Consider the following 15,912-nt stretch of genomic DNA (forward strand, 5'->3'; position numbering starts at 1 on the left):
CCAATATTCCCCAGTACGGCTCGAGCTAGCTCGGTTAGTAAGTAGTTTATTATATGGCTTTTTAATTCCCTTTTGCTTTGTTTTTGCAAGCCCGTAATCGGCCCGTGGGCATTACGGGAGAATAATGCCGTACAATTCAGTCACAATTAGCCAATCAGAAGCGCGCGCTATATCGGCTACAAACACAAGCCATATAATAAATGAAGTTAACTCTATACTTAAAAAAATTCTCTTTCAGTCAATTTCAAAAAGCACGCTATTAAGTTCCAAGATTTTTAAAGAACACGAAGGTCGAGAAGTTGAACCCGAACCACAAGCGAAAGTCGCATCATTGATAACCACTACACCATCGAACCAAGCCGATGAGCAAGTGCGAGTTTTCATAATATTTGTAATGGTAATTGAACTGAGTGGAGTGCAATTTGGTCTGAAATCATACATGTGATTTCAAAATCGAACGAGCGCGCAGCGCGAGTTTGATTTCAAATCACAAGCTCAATTATCACTTTACTTCATCGATTTCGAATCACACAATAACTATTTAATCGCTAAACTACAGGATTTTAGTCAGTGCCAATATTTTATTGATCCAGTTGGGAACAAAAGTGGCAAAATTCGCCACACGATGGATTTCTTGGTCTTTCATTTTCCTATAATTTGATTGGTTACCTTAAACAAGCCTTGAAATTTGATTGGTTGTTTTGTTTTAGTGTTCCTTTCTCATTGGCTGGGTAAATGGTGCGATTTAGAGCAAAAAATGAACAGCACTGCTGAGAGCCAATCAGATTGCAAGAACCTTGGTAATCATCATGGGAATTGTCATCATCATCTTTCTTAACAACAGTATCATCATCATACCAATACCAGCATAATTGATATGGACAACAACTGGAATATTCTTCTCTTTAAAGAAGCTTTCTACATAAAAACTAAGCAGTCTGCAGTTAACTCTGGCTTAAAAGCTAGCCGCGAACTATTATTATTTAAATAAATCTCCTGTATTTAAATCACGCGTTTTGTAAACCTTGATTTGCCTGATGATGATTTTGAAGTAAATCGAAATATAGCAATAACATCCGTATAACTCTGGTGAATATCGCCATGAAATTGACTTTGTTCGGGTTGTCTTTCGTACTGTACTATTTGAAATTGTCGGTTGGGCCCGGATTTTCATCATCATCACCCGACAAAAATTACACATGAATCATCTAGCAGACAAGGATGACAAAGAGTGGTTATGGAAAATAATTTTAGAAATATAAACTCACCAAGAGCTTTTGAAGCAAACAAACCCATGGCACTCTGTAATCGGTCAGGCCTGATAGCTTGGACGACCAACACCTGTACAAAATCAACGACAATGATCGCTTTTCTTTCCTTTTTTGTTCAAGTCAACGCACAGTTGCGAAAGGCAACAGGAAATCAGCAATGTGTTTTTTAGCTAGCTGCTTTATCGACATCACTGACAGTTTAAAAAAAATCGGATTTCAGCAATGTGTTTTTTAGCTAGCTGCATTATCGACATCACTGACAGTTTTAAAAAAAATCGGATTGTAAAATGCATCGAACTCACTGAAAAGTAATGTACATCAAAATATCTTCTGCTAGGCAATGAACTTTACATTCATCAGTAGTAATCGACGTATTATCATAGAAAAATGATCAAGTGTGACCTGTTAAAAAAGGAACAGAACTAGCCCTCCCTATTGGCATGTACCACGACCACATTTTGAATAATGGGAGTGTTACGTGGCATGCAAGGTAAACCGGTTAGATGTATTCTCTTTCGCGTTGTTTTTGTCTCTTTGGTTGTGCTAATTGTCGTATTTTTAGAGCGGTTTTCAAATGAGTGTAGTAAAACCAAAACCAAAGTCATTACTTTGGCCATTCAAAAAGGACGGAGACAATCCAGTAAACCAATCACAACTCGAAGTAATTACACGTAGCCGAAACAAAGAGCGGGAAAAATGTGCACGCGCGAGCCACGATTGATTTTGGTTTCACTTCTGATTGGTTGCAAAAATGGCGCGAGAACTTTGGACCAATCACTGAGTGAAGTAATCATAAACCAAAGCAATTCGCTAATTACTTTCGACCCTCAATTGAAAACCGTTCTAGCCAGTTCTCGAAATTGTAAGAAATGCTGCAGGCGGAGCCAGTGGAATTTTCAAAGTGGGTTTCAAGGTTCATTTTCTCCAAATTAAAACTAATTGAATTGTAAAAGACATTTGCAAACTTGTAACCTGTTGAAAGAGGCCGATCTTCTTTGCTATAGAAGACGGAATGTCTTGTTCGCACTGAGAGCTTCGTTGGAATGGCATCCATAAATCAGAACTGTCTAGTTGAAGAGTCTTGTACAAGTTTGGGAAGGTATTCTGCGAAGATGAAGAACAAGCATTTGGTAAGCGAGTTGTTTAAAAACTGCTATTGTTGTAGCGTTGTCGTCATGATGAACAAACCTTGAATGATCCCACAGCAGCCGCACGATCAGAGTCGATCCAGGAAGGAAGACTGTCGCGAAGATTCTTCATTGATTCCTGGTGAAAAAGAAAGATACAGCGTCGACACATATTTCAATTGGCAATGCACTGCCTCGCTCACAAGGCAGGATTATGTGGCCCAAGCAAGTTAATTAGGTATGCAAGACCTTAACATCTACGATAAGAGCGTCAAAGAGATCATTCATTGAGCAAAACAACGTTTTGCGTTTTCAAGTTTTTATTTCTTTGCCGTTCTCTGCAAAAATCTGGTTAAATGACCAGATATTCATGATAAACGTAAATAAAAAACGGCTATTTTTCATTTCCTTCATAGCGTCAACATCAAAAAGACGATGAACGAACTGGTATGATCACGAAAGCGTTTGATAAATTGGGAATTTAAAGTTCTTATCCAGAATCCCTTTAAAGTTTCCGTCGTACATCTTTAGCGCCATTTGCGCACGTAAGTTTGTTAGGGTTTTACAACCTATCCCAAACGTCCACGAGGAGTTACAACTGGCCCCGTTACTAACTGCTCGAACATAATTTATTATTACAGAAGTCGTTAAAAACAGACACAGATACACCTATGAATAGGTCCATGAAATGATTGAACAAACCTGTCTCTTAAAGACACTCTCCGACACTAACAGACCGGTGAAATACTCCCATTCCTTGAAAAAAGATAACATCGATTCACTGTTAGCAAACACGGTGGGACAGTGTAAAACCAGAGCAGTCCAAAAGAAACTGAACTGGTCGATTAATGGAATGAGATTTCTGTACGACACATATCTGTTCACATACAGTTTCACGGTGGTTTACATTTCTCTGAGAGATAGCCGACCACCAACCCGGGGTTCTCCCCCTACCCAGAAAAGGATGACAGCATAATGTGATGTTTTTTTTTGAAAAATCTTATGGACTTCTTTCATAATGGCGGCCAAATAAAATATGCTTTTGTTTAAAGCCAACAAGCCTTTCTAGCCTCACTACGACAAGCAAATTTCAAAAGAACATTTGTTTCAAAATGAGGGCAGTAGGTCTAATTAACGTAAATATAAAAGAATGTCAAGGTGGTCGCCATTTATGAAAGTGGTCAATTCTAAAGGCTAAGGGAGTTTAAGAAAGCACGACGGCTACGGCGACGAAAAAACGTCACTTCAAAATATATGTTTGAGCTGTTCTAAGTATTTCATGGTTATTCCATCTTGTTTATATTATTCAATATGAGCGAAGTGCCCTAAAACTGGATTGGTACGGACGGATTTGAAGTAAAGAGTGAAACTGAAAAATTAACCTTAGTTTGTCCACGTTGTCGTCAAAACCTTAAATCTGGTCATTTCACGTAGTAGTTTTGACGAGTACGGGAGAGAATTGTTCAAAAATGCGTGCACGTGAACGAGATGAAATAACCGCCGAAGACACGGTTTTCCACAATTTCGTATAGTAGCGGACATATCTCTGAAAGCACCGGACGTGACATTCATTCCAGCTACCCAGGGGGGTCTGATGGCATGCCCCCCCTGGGAATTTTAAAAATAGAACACTCAGAAACGCTGTTTCCAGTGTTTCTCAGTTTCCCAAGCAAGGATGGAGTTCACTCAAATTAAAACTAAAAAGTAACAAAAATATATAATAAAAAAAAATAAAACAAAGCCCTGAAATATTAGTATCAAAGTACCGGACATGGAATGGGAAACCACCGGACGAAACGTCCGGCCTACGGCCTCAAACGAAAACCCTGTAAATTAAGTCCCTTTTTCTTAAACTTCCTACTGTTGTCGTCGAAGGCCAGGGAGAAGAGAAATAAGTTGAAATTTAGGACATCTTCAACATTTTGTTTTTGTGACTTTGGACGTATTGTTGTAAAAACCGGAAGACCACTAAATTACTCGATTTTGAGCTTGAAGACGTAAAACTTCGGAATACTTGAAAGCGCCCCTTTCACTAAAATAAGCACAATCTTTACCATGCCTTTTCACGGGGGGGAGAACACCTGTTAGATCGAAACTTTCGCTTGCTAACCAAAACTCCTACAGGGATCTTGTTATTTTACAGTTGCTCAATTGATTTACCAAAACTATTAAAGGGAACCTCCACTAAAACAACAAAATAACTTTAAATCACAGAACATAATGTTTGCAATTAAAATTGTTCAAATTTTTTTCCAATCAAAGCTTTTGCATCCGTGAAAAAAAAAAAGAATTTCGCAGCTTCCAAATTTCCCGGGCGCCGCCATCTTGAAAAATTGTGACGTGTTGTGGTTGCCCTGTTGATCTGACACAAAGAGCGTTTGTTCTGGAACAACAGGGAAACCGAATCCCGTTGCAAGACGCCCGACGTTTTCTGGAGTCTATAAGAGACAATTGCTTCAATTGTCCAATGCGAGGATATCGATCACTTCTACATTTCGACTGCTGAATGCAATTGAGTACCTTTTCCTCAAACATTTCTGGGTGCATTCCGTGAACCAAATGTATTGCAAACATCAGTCTATCAGCCTGGAAGGGAAATAAAGAAAGTAATGTTATTTATCATTTAATAAATGATGTAAGCTAAGTTGAGTGTAAGATGTTTCTTCAGTGGAGATATGTTGGGCTCAAATGTATCCGGCTGTACGTATCGTGCGTAAGACTTGGCGAATAATGCCATTTGAATTATTCGTTGTTTGTGTCCCACCAGACAAAGCAAGCTCAAAGAAAAATCTTACCTAAAAGTTATGAATTACAGATAAGAAACACAAAGCTCAAATGGGGTATCACAATAACTCACAAAGTTACGAGAAAATAATCAAACATGTTATGTGAAGGACAGGCGCAGCGAAAAGAACACTCCTTCCAAACTGACCTGGACTCGATTTCTGAAACCCCGCAACATAATTGGGTCAAATTTGTTGGTTGTCTCATCATCACCAAGAACTTTTTCTGAGGGTACTATTCAAGTTCACCCCTCTTATTAAAAAGGAATATTAGATTCGATCAGATGAAATTTCACTTGATTGCGGACTAAGAGTCTCCTCAATTGATTATCGTACGCTTACATATACCAACGAGCTCTTGTGTCCCTGACTTCAATAAACGGGCCATTTTACCTTGAATAGGGATCTGCACACATATTCGTAAACCATAGATTGTAGTGAGCTTTTTAAGGCTTTGATCCTTTGCTCCGTGCTGCTAGATTCCTAATAACAAGTGAGTAAACACTATTATTTTAAGCACTTCATCTTGGTAGTTGACACTAAACGTACGTAAAATGATGCTATGTGATCCGTGGGGTTCCGAGACGAGCTCTCAGAGGTTAAGCCTCTCTCAGTTTTGACTGCTTAAAATTGGCTGTTCAAGTTGCTTTTTTCGCCCTCAGTGACCAATCCATCATTCAAAAATATGTATGTTAAGATAAAACATACCGTTCCTTTCAGCAAACAACTGAAGCTCAGTCACAATAGCATAAACAAAACTAACAAATCATTGCCCAGTGCCGAAAAAATGGCCTGTTGACACATACCGCGCCTGGACAAAACCCGGACAAAACCACAAAGAGCAAGTCACGCTTGGTTTCAGGAAACAGGAGGCTACAGGCAACCAACACTATGGACGATTTACGATTGGAAGGCGAGGAAGTAATGTGGTTTTCAAGTCAAGAACACATGGTCTTAATACGGCATTTCTCCCTGTTTTGCTAGGTCTTAGCAGTTGCCAGTGAGTGTAAAAGATTAGGTTCGCTCCCACCTTACTTTTCAAAATTAATAATACATTCCAAAAATATAATAGAAAGTAATTGATTTGTATTTATTCGCGGTTGGTTTCAGAAGTTCGAGATTTCGTCAACTGTAAGATTACTGTACCTGCTTTGTTTCCAAGGATCTTTGAAAGAGCCTAAGGAAGGCGCTTAAACTAAACCGATACATATTGTTCAGCTTGGCCAAGTCACTGATTACAAAGAACAATGTACTGCCGCTTTCTGCCAAGGGGAGGAACGCATCACGCTCCTAGAAAAAGAAAAAAAAAGCACCTTTAGAGTTAACACAACATACCGATAACGAGCATGAAGATTTAGTTGAAACGTAGTGCTTATGCCTTAGCAATGCAAGTTCTATATTTCACAACAACTTCAGGAGCGTCTGGGAATACAGACAAACAGCGTAATAAAGTGTCCCGTAAACTCCGGGTGTCAAGTAAAGAGATGATGATGACGATGATGATGATATGCCATGGAAATAAATGCTTGCTTTATTGCTGACCTGATCTAAAGTGGTCTGTATTCGATGAGCATCTTGCAGTGACTCAGCAATAGTCATGCTGCTGGCCTTGGTCTTGTTCAGTGATTCCAACAAAACTTTATTTTCCAAGATGTTCCCTTCAGCACTGGCTAATGTCTGTTGTTTGAGGGGAAAAGATGGCAATGGTCAGTTTTTCGAGCAACAAAGTCATAAAAATAAACAGTGTTTTCCGATTATCCCCGAGTCATCAACGACTATAACACATCGGAAAAAACCGAACTCATGGCCAGCGATTTGGCGCACGTTTGTCAGCAGACAATTGGTCTTTGGTTTTTATATTTTTTGTAATTATTTTTTCGCACCTCTAACAATGACTCTTCCAGGTCAGCCAATTGTACTTTCAACTCCTCTTCTTTTCTCAGTAGCTCTGTCTTCTGTACTTCAAGTTGCGGCTTCTCGTGTTGGATTGTTATCCCCAACAGCTGAAAAAGGAAGTAAAACCATAAGTCTCAGTTGCGACGAGAGAAGACGTCCTTGCCAATTATACTAAAAGTGAGCACCAATGCCCACGGTCTCTGATTTTTCAGTGTCCTTTCGCCCGTTGCCAAGCAACTAACTTATCAGTGTTTCTTTAAAGTGACACTATGACAAAAAAAAAAATCAGTTCCTTTTTTTCCTTCAGATTTTGAAAGTGTGTTTCCACAGTTTGCTTAACAACACTTGACTGGCAAAATTTTGAGCTTTGATTTTTATCAAAAGGCTGTTTTTTACTTTGAGTGTAAGTTTTGGATTTCACGGTCCCCCATTACTCACGTTCAAAACTGACCGATTGGACCTCAGAGGGTTGGATCAAGGGGAAAGTGACCTCATTTACTCACCAGCTTAAAATTTCAGGGTGTGAATGGATCTTATTAAATATGCAAAACAAGAGTTTAGAGTCTGAAAGCCCATACTCTCGTGCTGCATTTTACTTTAGCGGCGTACAGACGCATTGCATTCTTAAACTATTGAGTCTTTGACGTCATTTTCTCCTCGATCCAGCTCTCTCAAGATTTTAAATTAAGTAATGGCGGACCATTAAATAGGAAATTTCCAGAAAGTTCCAGTTAAAATAAACAGGTGTCTTTTTTAAATCAAGGCTTAAAACTTGGGTCATTTAGTGTTTACTTAACATAGTTTTGAAATCCAAAGAAAAAGAAGAACTGATTTTTTTGGTCATAATAGCACATAAAGCTTTCCGGTGATCACTGAGTGTTTTACTACACCTGTCCAGTCAATCCTGCCCGTGTCGTTGTGAAATTAACTTCAGAGATGATAGCAGACCCGTCTGGAGGCAACTCCGGGTTGGGATTTCTTGTGGTCATGAACAACCTGATTGTAAAAAGAAACCAAAAAGCGGGGCCGATAAGGTAAAAATGTTCAAAATTGAACGGGTTCGAAGAATCTGCATCCTAAAACAGCCACCAAGTATTTGCAGGATAAATGCTTCCAGTCTTACAAAAGGGTCCATGTCCTTGTGTTACAAGCAATAACGTTTTTTTGATTCGATCAATTTGAGATAGCTTTCCACATTATTTGATAATTTCGAACACGGCGAATACTCAGCGTACCAAATCACGCACCAGTTCTTCAAAAAATGGATAGCTCTATCAAATAGATAAATCTTATGAAATGAATAGTGGTTTATCCGCTTGATAAGGCTATCCACCGGATATCACACGACCCAATAGATAACTGGATTGGTTTTGGCAGCTCTGGCCCCCGAAGGGCGCTGTCCTTCTGTTGAACTACCCAATTTTGACTATCCTGGTTGGAGTCGTGAGCAAAGGAGAAATATCCACAAAGCGTCCGTGAATGATCCGTGCGCTTTGAAACTACGAATGACTACAAATAAGAGATCAAGGATAAGGTACTTCATGTACTTACTTGAAGTCCTCGTTGTAATCGATGACCTTCTCACCAATTTGAACGACGAACCGAGGACCTGAACACGAAAACAAAGCGTTCGTTTAAGCTAAGAAACCGCGACACATACACGGGAAAATAGACTGTTCGCATTCGGCCAATTTTGTTAAGATATGTCTTTCCCCATCAAACGTTTTCATGCTACAATCTGTAGTCTGCCTCCAACTGGCTTATGCTTCAACTACGGATGTCCCAACCTGACGTGCATGAAAAGGGGAAGAAAATAGAAGCGATTTCTGTTTTCAGTTGCTGTTCAGTGGGTTGCTGCATTTTTGGTTCTTAGCTACTGACGATTGGCATGTCACTCATCCATGCAGAAGGGGCAATTTACTAGCCACTATACTCGGCTGGGGAGAGAAAAAATGTTTGAAGTTTAAACACCTTGGCTAATGAAGTCCCCGCGTAGGATTGGGTACAAAACAGGTTCCACACCGTCCATTTCTTGAATCACAAGTGTTTTACCAAACCTCACGGCCAGCTCCAGAGCGGTGGAGAAATTCGAGTCCTGGAAAACAAAAATGATATTAATTAGAAACGCAAGGATCAATTTTAATTTGAGAAGAATAAAAGACTTAATTCCTAAAACAAGCATCACAGCTCTTAATAAAAGCGTTGGACTATCGTAGAATATTTTTATTATGTCGATAAAATTTGAAACGGTCGCTAATATCCTGCGAGAAGACTCCTTGCAAGGACCAGCACCCCTTCCTCCGAGGAAACTTGCTCTTAGCTTCCAATGCTTTCTCTGAAGAGTGAGCCATTTTAATTACCATCCTTGACGTTTATTTCCCATCGATCGAGTTCCCTCACCGGTTCAAATCCCCTTTCTGCCTTAATTCAACAGAGCATGCTTCTTCACAAGTAATTATTGTGAAGTTGTTGTAGGCCTCAGTGGAAGAGATGAAACAGTCAAGCAAAAGTTCACTTCCGTTATACGGTGCCGCAATTTACTGATTTAAATGCTAACTGCAGGTTAAGGCGCTGTAACTTGCATGAAACGTTGCTCAGTGTAACACCCGTAAAGCGACTTGTTTCGCAATGTGAGAACGTTTGTAGAAATGGCATGACGAGACAAGTTGCACGAAAATTGCACGCTGTAACATGCGCCTTAACAATTACAAAGCAAAATGATTCAACCTGTTGATTTATGACTTCCAGCCTCTGGTCTTTCAGATGGGTCTTCAACCACTCGGTCGCACGGGATGACGGGTCGACCAAAAATGGCCTCAAAGTACTCTATCAATGAAAAATTTCATGCTCGTAAAAAGTCCATGGATGGAGAGAAGAAAGGATGGGTTCAATAATAGATCAATAAATAAATGATCAATATGGATAAATACAAAGGAAGATATCTGGCCTTCAAGTTCTTACAAGCTTGCTCAATGGTAAAAGGAATTATTTGAGGCTGCTGTCAGAGAGAAACGGCCGAAGGCGCTCGTCTTGACCAACGATAACTTCAACATTTTGCCCGAGATTGTAACTCAAGGACGAGAGGCAGCCACTCGCTGTTTATGAGTCACATCACTGCGAAAATGCGCATTCCAAACAATCCACATTCTGATAATTTTCTTGAGGGAATCTACTCTCGGCAGGAGCTGTGTAAAAGGCCAACATCTCATTCTCATTCCAACTGGTAATGGAACAGTTAACCAAAACACGTACTCGAAAAAAGCCCGTTCTGGATTTGCCCCATAAGAATGTGGTTTGACCAAAAGCCTTAAACCACAGGTACTCTGCATCACGTCTGTTGCGGTATGGATAACGAATATTATTAAATTTTCAACCTCGGTTAATGCATTTCTCGTGCTCTGATTGGTTCACTCAGTCTCGATTATCAGCTCATTTACCTTAGTTTGACCTTATATGGTAATTGCACGCGCTAAGTGTTACTAAGCTAAAAATTATTTTTCGCCGGAAAGCGAAATTTCTCTCTGAATAAAGCAAAAAAAGACATTTTTGTGGAAAGTTTGGATCAATTCCGACGTCTAGAAGTAAGCGAAAAGGCAAGAAATGTTTTTATGATGAGCCTGTGTCTGTCTGACCACAAGGTATTACACAACATCGCAACTTCATCAAGTTTTTTCGATTTCGCTCGGATTTTCTCGCTTTTTTCGCTCCTATTTCATACTTCCAAACTTTTGGAGTTCAAGCAATTTAATAAAACAATTATTCCATTCGCGCTTGTTGGATACGAGACTGGCTATATAGCCTCGTTGGCTATTTACCATCTCATATCCAACGCGCGCTCATGGAATAATTGTTAACTAACCTTTAATATTACGAGCGCATTTTCCATGGAGAGGTCATCAGATGGAAGTCCTTCAGCTTTCCACACAAGTTGCTCACTCTCTGTACTCATAAACCTTCTGAAGTCAAATCCATGAAGCCCGGATGCCTCGCACCACTTCGACATGGTGGCTTTTCTCACGTCTTCAGGGGCACTACTCAGGTAAGTAATAAAACCAGCGGCCACTTGAGCCTGTCTTGGCAGCTGCTCTAATTCAGCGGTTAGCTCATGGACCTAGGGAAAAAAAAAAAGGGAAAAAAGTATTCTTCAAGTTGCAACGACATCTCCACGCAGTGTAACATTTGAGTAAAATTCGGTGCTGCGTACATAATGACTCGGAAATTCAAAGATCGATTAAAACAATTATTTCGGAATATTTGATTTCAACGTTAGATCTTTAAAAATATCTGAACAAATAATGCTTTGGTTAGGAATATCCTTTTTCTGGTAGTTCTTTGGATTTTTGGTCTTCTCGGACAAAGTAAAAAAAATGCAGGCCACACATGACAAATGCAGGCCACACATGACAGTGTGGGGCATTCAAGAACTGTTCCCGAAAAGAGAGACACGGATTTTCCGTTGGTGTGGTCTCCCTGTGTTCGTGTTATCTAATAACTCCGATTCCCAGGAGGTGTTTAGAAAACTGTAAATGATTGATTTGTTACTCCTGTTAAATAAAGAAAAGTCACGTAAAGAAACGAACTAATAATGAATGGAAAGTTGCTCCCGTACCTGTCCAGACCAACGTTTAAACTCGCCGTCCAGCTTCGACACAAGCGTCTCAGCTGCCTGAATGGTTTCTTGTGCTTTGTCGAGCTCCATCTTTAACTGTGTTGCCTCTTGAGTGCGCAGCTCGAATCTAACAATGCAAACCACTCGCTGTCAGGTTTTCCTTCTTCACTTAAAAACAAATGAAAGCCAGCAACTCTTACCTCTTTCTCATCTCAGCCACTTCTCTGTCTACTTTGTCCAAAGCGTTTCCTAACTTTACGAGCCTTTGTTGAGACTTTGCAAGATTCCTACGTTGGAGGGAAAGATTGAAATTCAAAATTTAATTCAGTTGACAAATCCTTCACAGATTTGGGCGGGAATCGTTTACTGAACTCAAAGCAAACACACAAACAGACAGACCAAAAAGACAACAAATGTGCTCGTTCAACTCAGATTAACAAGAGAGTTTGACTTTAAAATTCCGTAGTGTCCATGACCAAAATTCAAATCCTAACTTTCCACACTAAATGAACCTAACCAAGTCTTGCCATGAGCCTATTTAAAATCTCTGAAACATCTTTGGGGAAAAAAACCTTTATAGATTTCGGTAGCCTTACCAGAGCCTCTTGGCAGCTGCTATCAATATATCAACACCGAGAACATACTGGACCGTAGAGTTAAACAAATGCAAGAAGAGTCGGCTTTTTTCAAGTTCGCCAGCGTTACTTGCAATTTTTTGTATTTTAATACCAGAGTAGTCATCAAAGGAAAAAATCATGTCTGTCTTTTGATGTATCCACATTCGTTGTACTGATCATGAACTGGGTCATACTAATGTCAAAATACAGATGATTTTGAGTGTGGGCATTAGCCAAGAAAACTTACTTCTCAAGTTGAGCCTGCTCATTTTCCAGCGGTTCAATCTTCTCCAAAACAACCGAGTACTTCACGTTAGCCACAACCCAGGCTGCCAAAGGAGCTGCAGCAACGCTTGCTCGCTTTGCAGTCTGAAAAAGTAATACTTCAGTGTTAAATTTACAAAAAAACAACGACATTTTATTAACTCTTAATGACATCGGGAGAAGACCCTACGCGCCACAACAGTAACCGGCATTAAAGGAACGCTGTGGCTATATGCCTGGAAGTCGGGGAAGATTTTGAATTAACTAAATAAGTAAGGGTTTATTTGAGATACTCGACGAGCGCCGGGAAACAGCTTACTAAGGTCGGTGATTGCATCGTGAATAAATCGGTCGGTGAATACAGATTTTATTTCGGGATTCCTTCGAACTATGACAAACAGCTTGAACAGGTTCTCGAGCTAACACGTATACTGATATTCGTGACCCTTAGTACTCCAAGGAAGAATTGGTTCACGCGTAAGGGAAAAATAGGCACGCATTGCGTATGTGTGGTAGAGCAGTAGCACAGCGCTTTATTCGATATTGTCAACTGAGCTGCGTTTGGTCATCCAGGAGATTCAAGTTGCCTTTGCCTAATATGTTTTGGCACCGTATATCACTATAGTGCCATGGTAGATGTCTTAGGTAAACAGCCCCCTGAGAAGACATGTTGTTACTAGCAAAATACTTAACTCCAGACAGATTGAAAATAATAAAAGAGAATCGAGAAACATTGGCTTTGAGGTTGAAATGTTGATCATTTTCAAGTTCCCTTACAACTTCTTTTTCAAAATAAATATTGATACACAGTTTTTAGGATGAGCAGAAGGAAGTATTCAGGACGGTTGATCGAGAATAAATATTTTGCCATCAGCATCAAAATTTGCGGCATGAAAACAACAAATTTTAAACCACGAAAATAAAAAGTTACCATGAACGAAAAACATTTTACGTTCAATTTTTCTATTGTACTTTTGGCTGCACAAGTAAATCGCAAAATCGAAAGTGACGTCGAATTCAGCGGGCGCTGTGATCAAGATACTTTGCGTGTTTACTCGCAACACAAAGGATACATCTGTGTCAAAATGATGGCAAGACACCGAGTTTTTGTTTTTGTTAGTTAGTTTTTTTTTTCATTCAAGTGATATAAAGTTTGACAAGAACTGTGCGAGTTCAACACAAAGATCACAATCGCGCAATTCTTGAGGTTGACCATTGTTTCTGCAAAGTCAAAAATTTACTCTCCAAGACGAGGTTATTTATCACCAGGTAATTCCATCGCTTTGGAAATAGCAGCTGCTTTATTATTCGTCAGCGTAACAAATTCTTGCCAATTTTGGGGCTCACTTTGTTGAAATTTAAGCACGCTTCCCACAGACCTGTTTATTGTCGTGATTTATGCACGCGCTGCGAGCCTATTGGCACCACGGACACTCTTACACTCTTACAACCCTGTGACATAGTGTGTAGTACACTTGCAGTGCATTACCACAAAAAACCTTGGGGCAGCAGAGTAATAAGCCAACAACAAACTCAACCCACAAATGATCTTAGGTATAGGAATCGATGTAGGGGAACACAGGGTACAACCAAAAGCTCTGATCACTGAGCCAGATCTACACTTTACTTAGTTCCAAGGGAGGCGCGTGAGAAACCGACAGGTGAAAATTGATATCCTTATCAACGCGTAAAGCTTTTCTCCTTTAAAGGTTTGTATTCACTTAGCCTGCAGAGCCGGCTCTGCCGACTACAATGTAGTATTCATTGAGGACGTGCGCAGCCCCATTAAGTTGTCGTTAATTAGTGTCCTTTATCCAAACAAAAGGTACCACGATCAGATCGCTACTGATCATGAGTTTGGGTATGTTGCTTGTGTTTATGCTTGCGTCCATGGTGAAAACACTAAGGAGAACGAATAACTCCACAGTGAAGTGATTCAACCAATGGTGATGCAGTTTCATATTTTTCTTCAAAGGCAACTTTGTCTTTACGTTGACCGTTATCAATCCAGTTTCCGAGGAATCATAAACGTTTCTAATTACCTTTGGGTCAAAAGAGTTAGCATTCTTCTCCAGTAGCTCCTCCACACTCGCTCTAATATCAGGAGTGATTTTTCGGGCATCAAATGAACAAATCTCATCCTTGACACCTCGCTTGGCCAGAAAACTGCAGATACACAAAAATAAAAGCAGGATGGAAAGAATGTGCAAACTGTATAATGAACACGCGCCCGAGTCACACATCTGCAATCCAACGGAACTTCAGTTACATTTCGACACTTCCGCGCGCAATTGTCTCTCTTCACTATCACATTTCTCTTCCACACCCCGCCCCAAAGGCAATGAACTCATGGCAGTTTCCAACACCAACAATTGCAACATTTACTTGTTTAGCAAAACGGCCCGATTCTAATGATTCATTGCGGTGCAAGAAATTTCTCAAGGGATGACGACACGTTCAAAAGAAGCTGTTAGAAGAATAAAAAATCAGGAAATACAATCAAGTTGAAAAACGTACTGGAAAGTTAACCTAAAAAGGTGTACTTAAGTCCCAAACAGGAATAGAATACTCTAACCTCTAAACTTCAAGAATTCCTGGAGACCCACATTTAGTGTTACGGAGGTTGTAGTTTTAATTCCTGCCCAAACTCTGATTTATTTTTCAGTTGTCCCTTCGCCAACTACCAACAAAGTAGATCATCATCTTTCGCGTGGGTTGATCACAGTCACTACACCATCACAACCAATACTTCTCTTTCCACTCTTTTCTTTATGACATTTGCCATTTGTCAAAGGTGATGTAAGTCAAGTCACATGATCACCAAAGCTTACCTTTTCATGCTGACCCAAGATGTGTCAAAAATTCCCATCAGTCTTTGTACGGCTTCCAAGATGTCCCGGATGACATCTGGGGGCATGCGCAAAGAACGGATTTCCGAGAGAGACTCCGGTTTAATGTCGCCCACAGCGTCTTTTGCCTCCTGTACGAGCGGTTCGATCTCTGATAACTCAATCTCGATGGCTTTCTTCCTTTTTTCCAGTTTTAAGGATTCTTCGCCTTGCTTCTGTTTTAAAGTCTCCATTTCACTCTTGGATTCGCTGGCGCGCTTAATGACGGAGAATAAAGAGCGAGATTAAAGTCGCATGCATTTGGGACTATTCTAGAATAAGACTACGGAGACTACTCTCTTTTTTTAGACGTACTTTGAACATGTGTCACTGACCCTAAACCTCATTACAACTCAATAAAATAGTTTCAGAGAATTGAGCCTAAGATTTTAGTTTAACAGAAATAAACACATCTAAGCATAAAAGGAGGAAAGTTTTAAGACAAAATGTAAATTAA

At 39.9% G+C, this 15,912-nt stretch overlaps 1 protein-coding gene across 1 annotated transcript in view; it reads right to left on the bottom strand.

Annotated features, from left to right (window-relative positions):
* Window positions 1-15,912, bottom strand: part of LOC138000461 (cytoplasmic dynein 2 heavy chain 1-like) — an 89,104-nt gene that overhangs the window by 15,100 nt on the left and 58,092 nt on the right. The window contains exons 43-61 of the mRNA XM_068846900.1: window positions 15,399-15,673; window positions 14,610-14,733; window positions 12,551-12,672; window positions 11,887-11,973; window positions 11,687-11,813; window positions 10,937-11,188; window positions 9,805-9,903; window positions 9,049-9,172; window positions 8,629-8,686; window positions 7,968-8,073; window positions 7,065-7,184; window positions 6,724-6,858; window positions 6,328-6,471; window positions 5,575-5,664; window positions 4,919-4,984; window positions 3,101-3,154; window positions 2,460-2,537; window positions 2,244-2,375; window positions 1,269-1,341 (exon numbers count right to left, since the gene is read on the bottom strand). Of these exons, the coding sequence (XP_068703001.1) occupies window positions 1,269-1,341; window positions 2,244-2,375; window positions 2,460-2,537; window positions 3,101-3,154; window positions 4,919-4,984; window positions 5,575-5,664; window positions 6,328-6,471; window positions 6,724-6,858; window positions 7,065-7,184; window positions 7,968-8,073; window positions 8,629-8,686; window positions 9,049-9,172; window positions 9,805-9,903; window positions 10,937-11,188; window positions 11,687-11,813; window positions 11,887-11,973; window positions 12,551-12,672; window positions 14,610-14,733; window positions 15,399-15,673 (2,266 nt within the window). The remainder of the gene's footprint in view (window positions 1-1,268; window positions 1,342-2,243; window positions 2,376-2,459; window positions 2,538-3,100; window positions 3,155-4,918; window positions 4,985-5,574; window positions 5,665-6,327; window positions 6,472-6,723; window positions 6,859-7,064; window positions 7,185-7,967; window positions 8,074-8,628; window positions 8,687-9,048; window positions 9,173-9,804; window positions 9,904-10,936; window positions 11,189-11,686; window positions 11,814-11,886; window positions 11,974-12,550; window positions 12,673-14,609; window positions 14,734-15,398; window positions 15,674-15,912) is intronic.

Source organism: Montipora foliosa, chromosome 4 (assembly GCF_036669935.1).
Source record: "Montipora foliosa isolate CH-2021 chromosome 4, ASM3666993v2, whole genome shotgun sequence".
In the NCBI taxonomy this organism is placed as follows: domain Eukaryota; kingdom Metazoa; phylum Cnidaria; class Anthozoa; order Scleractinia; family Acroporidae; genus Montipora; species Montipora foliosa.